Source organism: Balaenoptera musculus, chromosome 8 (assembly GCF_009873245.2).
Source record: "Balaenoptera musculus isolate JJ_BM4_2016_0621 chromosome 8, mBalMus1.pri.v3, whole genome shotgun sequence".
In the NCBI taxonomy this organism is placed as follows: Eukaryota; Metazoa; Chordata; class Mammalia; order Artiodactyla; family Balaenopteridae; genus Balaenoptera; species Balaenoptera musculus.
This window is the reverse complement of record NC_045792.1, coordinates 99,283,530-99,292,607: the sequence shown is the minus strand read 5'-3', so window position 1 is coordinate 99,292,607 and position 9,078 is coordinate 99,283,530. Positions and strand designations below refer to the sequence as shown.

Here is a 9,078-nt window from a genome sequence, read left to right as displayed (position 1 = left end):
GCAGATCCACCAAAATGTTTAATACATACCTGAAGAATCTCTATTCAAACCTCCATCTGACTGTCCTCCTAACTCTATTCTTAATATATGTCAATTTGGTCTTCTTACCACCTCCAAATTCCCTTCAGAATCATTTCTTTCTCCTTTTCTACCCTACCTCTGGCTTGACCTGGTGATGTACCCTCCCTGAATATTCACCCCTACACTCCATAAATTCACACTGAGCATCCACTATGGATAAAATACTGGGATACACAAAGTGAAAGAGACAGATGTGAAAAACTTTACTTAGTTGGTTCTCAGTTTATGTTTGCTGAGTGGACTTTGCCCTCAAGGTGCTTATGGTCCAGTAGGGGTGGGGGGCGTATATCACATACATCTGCAGCTCTTGTAAACTCTAAGAGGGGCTAAGAGACAAATATCACCAAACTGTTAAGTTTAACTCAACTCTCAACCAGCCTTCCTCTTGTTTTCTCTATTTGCACAGTTCTAGGCACAGAGTAAATGCTTATTTTTCTTGTTTTCTGTTGACATCCCAGAAGGAATGGGTGTGAAACAGCAACAGAAAACAAGAAAAATAGGAGTCTATTGTATTTACAAATGGAGGGGGATTTAAGTGAATGGAAACAACAAAAATAGAATTTTGTCATCTGGAGAATAAATCATAATGTAAAATCGGCAGGTCACAGAAAGAATTGAAATTTTGCCAGTAGTCCCTTACACAAAGATCTTGGCTTTCTAGATCCTTTGCTATGAATCAGAATGTTCTGGACTCATGATTCTTATGAATCAGTGGGAGAAGTTGCCTCCCCTCCATCTTCCAACTCACTGTAAGTTGGTGCATAGGTGTTTACTTCTTCATAAAGACAATCTTCTGGAATCTGATGAGGGAAAAAATCATTCAGGATCAATCACCAAGAATTTCCTGCCACGAGAAGACTTTCTTAAGAGGCATATCTCATCTCCTTTTGACTTTCTGAATCTCACCATCTCCCATTACACTGTAATTAATACCTCCATCTCTAACAAACCAAGCCAGATTGTCTGGCCATGTGGGCTCAGAAGAAATTGTCAGTCATTGAGAAGTTGGTGAGATGATTTTGTGTCTGAAATTTGGTATACATCTTGTCTTATCTCTGGAGGAAAGTGATCAGAAAAGGCAGCCAGACTTGAATGCTTCAGGCAAGTGGACAGAGGGAGAGAGCATGTTTTATCTGGAAGATCTGAGTAAATGTATGTGCATCAAGTATTGGTAATTCTTTTTCATACCTCAAAGGTGTAAAATGGGTAAACAAGTGGAAATGCAGTTGGTAGTCATGAATTAGGGAGGAGACAAGCTTGAGGTTTCAGAGCAAGTGGGAAGGTGAAAGCCAAGAAAAAAGAGAGCAGGAACAAATATAACGGAACTATTCTGGGAAAGCAAATAAGCCCAGGTATCTGAGTGTTTCCATCACTTGCTACCTGTATATTCATCTGTCATGCTCATCAACTTCAAAGCATCTACATTTTCTAAAATGATGAAGATCCTATTTTCCTAAACTTCTCAGTCACAGGAATATACCATGAGATTTGTGAGTGGAAAATTTGACTCAAAACATGAGATTTGGAAATCAAAGTACTGAAACTTGGAGAAATGGAATACTGAAACTGGAAGAAACGTTGCAGGAAACCCAGGCCATATTTTTAAGCAACAAAGCTCAAATTCTTTAGCTTATTGTTTAGCATTTAATATCAGGCCTCTGCCTACCTTATTTCCTTCAATTACTTCTCCAATCCCATAGACTGTGAGTGACACAGCACTGCAAAACCCCAGAATGGTGAGAAACAGGATCATTGCCACAATTTCCTGTTGAATAACAACCAAAAACAACCAGAAAGACAAGTAGAGTGACAAGGTAGGTGTCCCAGAAGTACATTCCCTTGCAGCAACCCTTGTTTTCATGACCGCCCACCCACAAGACCAGTTCCTATAAAATGGCACATGGGAAAACCAGGAGATGGTTACTCAAAGCAGATGACTCCACCCTTGCAGAATTCAGCTGGGGGGGCAGGGGAAGGAGGCTGGCACATCTCTGGGTATGAGCCTTCAGAACACTGCATTATGTGATTGAGGTTGCAAGAAAGGATTGTGTTCATGGAAAGGAAAAGAAGGCGTCTTACTGAGATTAAGACCCAGAATCTTAGTCTTCCCACAAGAAATACATACAGTGGAAATAGAAGCCACAAAGCAGAAGTCGTTCTCATAAATATCCCGGCAATGGTAGATATAAGCTGAGCTCTTCTTTAGGTTAATGATCAGGATGATGATTCCTGTTCCTCCAGCTATGCTGCTGACGGTGTTTGCTCCCAGACTTCCTCGTATCTGATGACAAAGAACAGCATTTAGACTTGGTCCTGCACCTGCCACAGCATTCAATAGACCTGTCTGCATTTCAGGGCTGGATATATCCAGTAAACTCTGCATTTATTTAAAATATAGATGAAAAAGGGAAATCTTGAAAATGTACTTGTGTAATAAGGACCTATAACTTTCTTGCTAGGACTGCATTCAGGAAAAGCCACGTGGATACTCATAGTCGCTCCTCAAATAGACTCCTTAATTGGAAACGAGTCATTTATTTGATCATAGGACTATATTATGAGGACAGAGCAGGTGTGAGGATATTTTTTCAACAAGTGTCAGAGTAGTTACATTTATTGTTTTTAAATGATACGATTGGTATTTTAATGATTTTATTTTTAGTGATTACATTAAACACAAAGTAGATTGGAAAAATATCACATATCCACATTCGCTCATAAGTGATGATGACATATCTTTTTCAAGACTCTCAAAATTAAATTTTTCTTACCTTCTCAAGGATGGACAAAGACAGAATGCAACTCACCAGATATGTTGCATGTTTCTTTTCAGACATAACTGACAAAAATCCAGAAATAGCAAACTGTTCAAAAGGGAGGAGGAAAAAAAAAAAGCACAGTGGGTCTCTCTTCTTCTCTGTGTCCCTTTCACCCCCGTCCTCCAAATAGAAGGTAAAGTTGTGGGTATTCTATAAAGCTCTCCTTTACTTTTTATTTATTTTTATTTTTAAATTTTATTATTTTATTTTTTTATTTCCTATAGAGAGCTTCTCAAAATTAAATGTACATATGAATTATATGAGAGTCTTGTTAAAACGCAAATTCTCACTCAGTAAGTCCTAGATGAGGCCTGGGATTCTTTATTTCTAGCAGGCTCCCAGGTGATGCCAACCCTGACAGTCTATGGGTCACTATTAAATATTGTAAGTTCCAGCAGCCCTGGTGCATGATTATGTTATAACACTACTCTAATTTTTTTGTAATCATTTGCTTTCGTGAGCAACTTGTGTGTTATAGTTGTCAACTCCTTTGGGCCAGAAACACGTGTCTGTCTCCACAGTCTGCCATGTATCATATAGACATATAGTAATTATGAAAATGTACATGGTGAAAGATCTAGTGAAAATATCAACCAATAGCACAAATTAAAACAAAATTCCAGGGCTTCCCTGGTGGCGCAGTGGTTGAGAATCTGCCTGCCAATGCAGGGGACACGGGTTCGAGCCCTGGTCTGGGAAGATCCCACATGCTGCGGAGCAACTAGGCCCGTGAGCCACAATTTACTGAGCCTGCGCGTCTGGAGCCTGTGCTCCGCAACAAGAGAGGCCGCGATAGTGAGAGGCCCGCGCACCGCGATGAAGAGTGGCCCCCACTTGCCGCAACTAGAGGAAGCCCTCGCACAGAAACGAAGACCCAACACAGCCATAAATAAATAAATAAATAAATAAACCCAAAAGTTAAAAAAAACAAAAACAAAATTCCAAAGATTCAGATTGTATGATGAGTTGAGAGACATCTAATAAGCTGTTTGAAATGAAAAGGCAGTAAGGAAGTTTCAAATAAAATATGGCAAAGGTTCAAGGAGAGTCTTGAACGAGTGACCAGAGACCTAAGTATTTAGCAGAGTGCCAAGCCAATGTGATTAGGGTTAAAATAATATATCCTTGTGAATGAAGTGTTGATACAAAAAACAGCATGGATTAATTGAAAATAATTATGCAAGTGCAAGAAGCCAGACAGTAGACAGAACATGGTGTATAATTCCATTTGTATAAAACTCTAGGAAATGCAAACTAATCTATAGTGACAGAAAACAAGTGATTGCTTGAGGATGGGAAGACAGGGGTTGAGGAAGGGAAGGGTTACCAAGGGAAACAAGGAAACTTTTGGCAGTGATGAGTATATTCATTCTATTGATGCAGTAAGGTTTTCACGTGTGTATACATGTGTCAAAATTTATCAAATTGTACACCTTAAAATGTGCCATTTATGGTATGTCAGTTATACTTCAATAAAGCTGTATATCTTTGTGAGCTCATTCAGCCATCTAGTTTCTAAATAGTACAATGACTAAAAAAGATACAATGAGAAAGCACCTAAAAGAGTTTCTAGGGCACAGTAGAAGTTCCTCAAATGTCAGTCTTGTTCTCCTCACCTCAGCAATCTCTTCCCCCTCCCTTCACTAAGATAACTTTATTGATGGATAGGGTTAGGGAAATTTTTCTGAAATTGATTTCTGAAAGTTTAGTTTCAATTTTTATTAGCTAAATGCCTCTTGGGTAATATGTTTAACTTTTATTAATCCCAGGTTTCTTATCTGATAAACGTGTGATAGCATATTCAACTCAAAGTGCTTCGTAAACTGCAAATATGTATGTATATTTACATATCTCCATCTACATATTAGAATATATTCATATATTCTAAATACTAGAATAAACAATTGGTCGGATCTGATCTGAATAAAAGAAAAGCCATGTACAGTGTTATTTCAGAGACAATTGTAGACATATACTCACAAATACTGCTCCCCAGAATGGGTAGCCTGCTTTAAATGATGAAAAATAGTCTCCTTTAAATTCTGAATTATTGAACACGGAGCAGACGATTATTCCAAAATAAAGGCATATCAAACTAATCAGAATTTGTGTTACCTGTAGAAAAATGCATAAGTTTTGTGAAATAAGACGTTTTCCTAAGATTACATCAATTGCCTTATAATCAAGGTGAAATGTAAGAAATTGCTTTGGTGTCTTAGGCAGTCCTGAGAAAGTATCCAAATGCAATATTTTCCACTATCATCTGGCCACTCTAAGAATTTATGTAGGCACAACTTAATGCAGGAATAGCCAGAACATTTCTCCTGTGTCTTTATTTACATTCTCATGGTGGACATCAATAATGGCTCTTTCCATCTAAGAGAAGATAAAGGTTACAAATCCTTCACAGGATGATATTAATCAACTGGCAACTGACCAGAGTTGACAGATCCTATTTGCTATTCTTATCCCAGTCTTCATGAGGAAATGCTTCTTTTTACCCAACAGGGTGCAGTAAGTGTCAAGTTTTTGTCTACCAAGTATTTCACTCCTCATGAGTCTGAGTGGGGAAACTACGTGGATGCCAACAGATACACTTTCTTAGAGCCAGTCTTTACTCTAGTTGAGATTAGAGGAGGCTCACTCACCCCCAGGAATTCCAGCTCCTTCTTCAAAAAAGTCAGCCACGTTTGGCGTGGTGGGGATGGGGCAGGTTTCTCCAGTAAGTCGTTATCATGGAGAGATACTGTTGAAAGTTCAATTTCAGGCGCACTATGAAGTTTAAACAGAAATGCAGCCATGAGAAAATTCTCTAACTCCCTGTGCAAAGCTCTCACTGACAGGGGAATTGTGCTTGTTTATGTTTCAAAACAATCCTGCAATGAAAATCTTCACTGTAAAGTACAAGAAACTCTGAGGCTCAGAGGGTCCAAGTTAGTGGCCAAGATTACTGTCTCATCAATGATTAGATGGAACAAAAGGGAAAAAACAAAAACAAAAAAAAACCCAGGCCAAGTCTTATTCTTAATCTAGAATTATTACCAGGTTCTTTCTCATTAATCTGTATTGATGCATACAACTAAAAACAATCCAACAGACATGTTTACCTATGCATCTCTCAGTCTTTTTAACATAGAAATGTATCTGAAAATATTTTGTCAATGACACACTCAATTTCATGTGCATAAAGGAATGGTTTTGAAGGATTTGTCGATCTCTCTTCCTATTTTCATCCTCAGAGGAGGCTAACTGGAAATACTGTGTCTTCTACTCAATATTTTGCCATGATATTCAATCCAATATTGATTCCCAAAACTCTGTCTTTAGTTTCTCCTAAAACCTTTAAGAAGAAAGTCTTAACATGTGTTAATTTTTGGTATTCGCAGGAAAACTAGACAATGCACATCTCCACCAGATTTCACTCTGGGAACATTTCCCCTCTAAACAGTGAGGCAGGATCCCACAGCTTGAGATTCACAAAGACTAACCAGAAAGAAGCCCAAGGTCATTTTGAAAAGCTTCTGTCCCTTAACACACATCAGACACATAGGCAAGAGATCTCTACTGATAGTATGGGTTGGCCAAAAAGTTCATTCATTTTTTTTCCGTAACATCGTACAGAAAATTGGCCAAACCAACACAAACTCCCCTACCCCATACCCAGAATACGAACCTCTTTTGTTAGAAAACTTAAGTTGTTCCCAATTTAAAAGCTAAGTAAAAACCTTCTTCCCCATCAACCAGAGAGAACTAGTGAAAAAGTATAGCAAATAACTTCTTTATACTCTGTATTTTAGTTAAACCTGATGGGTCCATGCCTATGTTCATGATTTGGCATCTCCCCAGCACTGTGGCTGTCTCTGGTTCACTAAGTGACTGGAAATTGAAAAAAAGAATAACCTGTACCTACCTGGTGGGCACTTGTGGGTTTGGGAGAGCAAGATTTGTTCTGCTCCCAATTTCTGTGTCCATTTTTTCATTAACTGAGCTGTATGGTGGTGAAGAACAGTGTGACGATGAGCCTTGGTGGGGTCCCTCTCACAGAGTCTCCGGATGGTCAGTTAAGATGGGTTGACTCATGACACTGATAACTATCTTCATGCTTAAGACATTGGTCAGAAAGATAATTTTCCTGGCTAAGATCAATAGGGCTTTTCTTGTTATAAGGAAGAGCAAAATTGAGTGGGCTACTGAATAGGGATGAGAGTGAAATGGGGAAATTTGAGACTCCTGGAAGATAATTCTGCCTGAAACCAGCAGGATTTACAGAACCTAAAAATGAGTTGGTTTAGTGGGGACTGAGAAGGTGAGAGAGAACCGCAGGACATAAAGAGATTGGCTTCTCTCCTGGTGCTTTCTCTGCTTGTGACCTGGTTCAGCCATTCCTATGCCAGAAGTTCTCCAATTGTCCTTGGAAAACTTGGCTTCACACGTAATCTAAGGCTGAAGCACAGTTTGCAAGTATGAGTGTGTCTTAGTCTCTGAATCTCTGGATTTGTTCTTGACTTCAATATTTATTGTCTTTCTCTTTCTTCCTGTCTTTTGGGCAGTGTTTATATGGCTGTTTGTAGCAGATGGTCTCAGAAACTGGACAGGCAGAGTTCTAACGCCTGGGAACCATTCCTGATAGTGTGAAAGCTAAGAAGTTTTCACACTGAAGACTCCGTTGTCTACTAAAAGGTTAGGTTGACTCCCTACTGCCTTGACTTTTGTGATGGCAAGGATGGGACTATGGAAACACTGAGGGGCATGAACTTCATAACAAATTCTATGAGTAGATCTAAGCAGCCTTGGCCTGAGCAGTATGCCTAAATTAGGGTCGGAGCTAAACTGACGTGCTTATTTTAATAACATATCTAGCTAGACCATAGCAAAATGAATATACAGGTGAGATTCACAGATTTGGGACTCTTTTATTTCAGTTTGATTATAGGCATAATCTTGAATGGCTCTTTATTAAACTATAAAGATACTACAAATTTTACCTCTGTGCATCTGTATTGTCTCTCTGGTTTGTGATAAAAATTTCTTCTCTTTCTCTAAGAAACTTAAGATGTTTGTGTGAACAGGGGACACTAAAAGATATATTAGCACACCTTTCATAACAAAAATGTATTAACCCACGTGCCATCCTCCCACTGTGTCTTCCAGAATTGGTGGACCTGACCAGTATGTTGTTGGAATTAATGAAACTCATTCACTTACACATTCCTCCAAAAGGGACTTAATGCTCCATGTCAGGCACTGCTCTTGCCACTGAGCATGCAGAGATGAACCCCATGGTCCGCGCCTTTGTCTGGCTCACTATCTGGCAGAGTAGAACAAAGATAAATAATATATTACCAACATGTCAGAGGCTGCTGGAACACAAAGGAGGATGTAAGAGTTCTACCTCTTAGAGGGTATGTAGAAGTCAAGTAAGAGATTCCCAGAGAAAGTTCACATTTGAGCCAAGACTTCAAATGGTAACCTCAGGAGTTTTCATTCATTTGCCTCTCCCTCAGTGGAATTAACCCCACATCTGCTAAAACAGGGCCTGAAAAAATGCCTGTTTATGGTGTTCTCTGGGAGTAGTCTATAATAGTTCATTATGTTTGCAGAGAATAACTAGAAATTAAACTTGAGTTTTAGACAGGAAACATTGAGGATGGTCTTTGGTGTTTGGACACGATGCTATTTTGTGAGAATTTTCAACAGAAACTTGCAGCATGCATATCAGTAACTGAGATGTATCTCGTGATCTTCAACTTGTTTCATATCTCAGTTTTCACCAGCATCTTCTTCTTACCCCCTGCTGAGATGCTTATCATCTCTGTGCCCTCACTTTTGGTCCTTATAGACATACTCTTTCATCTTTCACAACAGTAAACATTGAAACCTATGACAAAATGTCTTTTTTTTTTTTTTGGTGGGGGCAATATTATCAAGATGAGTTTCAACCACGCCTCTGACTGAAAGGAAGAGATAATAGCACTAACACTTCCCTCCCACTGCATATATTTCCTCTTGTTGGCAGCACATCTGTCCATGCTTTTCACCCAGTCACCATCTGGTTTCCTCTTTGACAAGCAAAGTTTCTTCTCTCAGATATACACTGGGTTTACTTCCCCAAACTCAAAAGAAATTTGCTTTGAGATCCCATCTGAACAACTGTTTTCTCAAACTGAATGCTCAATTC

General features: G+C 39.0%; 1 protein-coding gene across 1 annotated transcript; it reads right to left on the bottom strand.

Moving 5' to 3' along the window:
- Positions 1-759: 759 nt before the first annotated feature.
- LOC118899792 (high affinity immunoglobulin epsilon receptor subunit beta-like) lies at positions 760-6,910 on the bottom strand. Its single transcript, XM_036861743.1, has 7 exons — positions 6,811-6,910; positions 5,549-5,672; positions 4,881-5,015; positions 2,889-2,945; positions 2,207-2,362; positions 1,748-1,846; positions 760-881 (listed from the first exon to the last, which is right to left on the bottom strand). Exons 1-7 carry the CDS (start codon positions 6,870-6,872, stop codon positions 783-785), a joined length of 732 nt encoding a protein of 243 aa, XP_036717638.1. The 5' UTR covers positions 6,873-6,910; the 3' UTR covers positions 760-782.
- Positions 6,911-9,078: the final 2,168 nt, after the last annotated feature.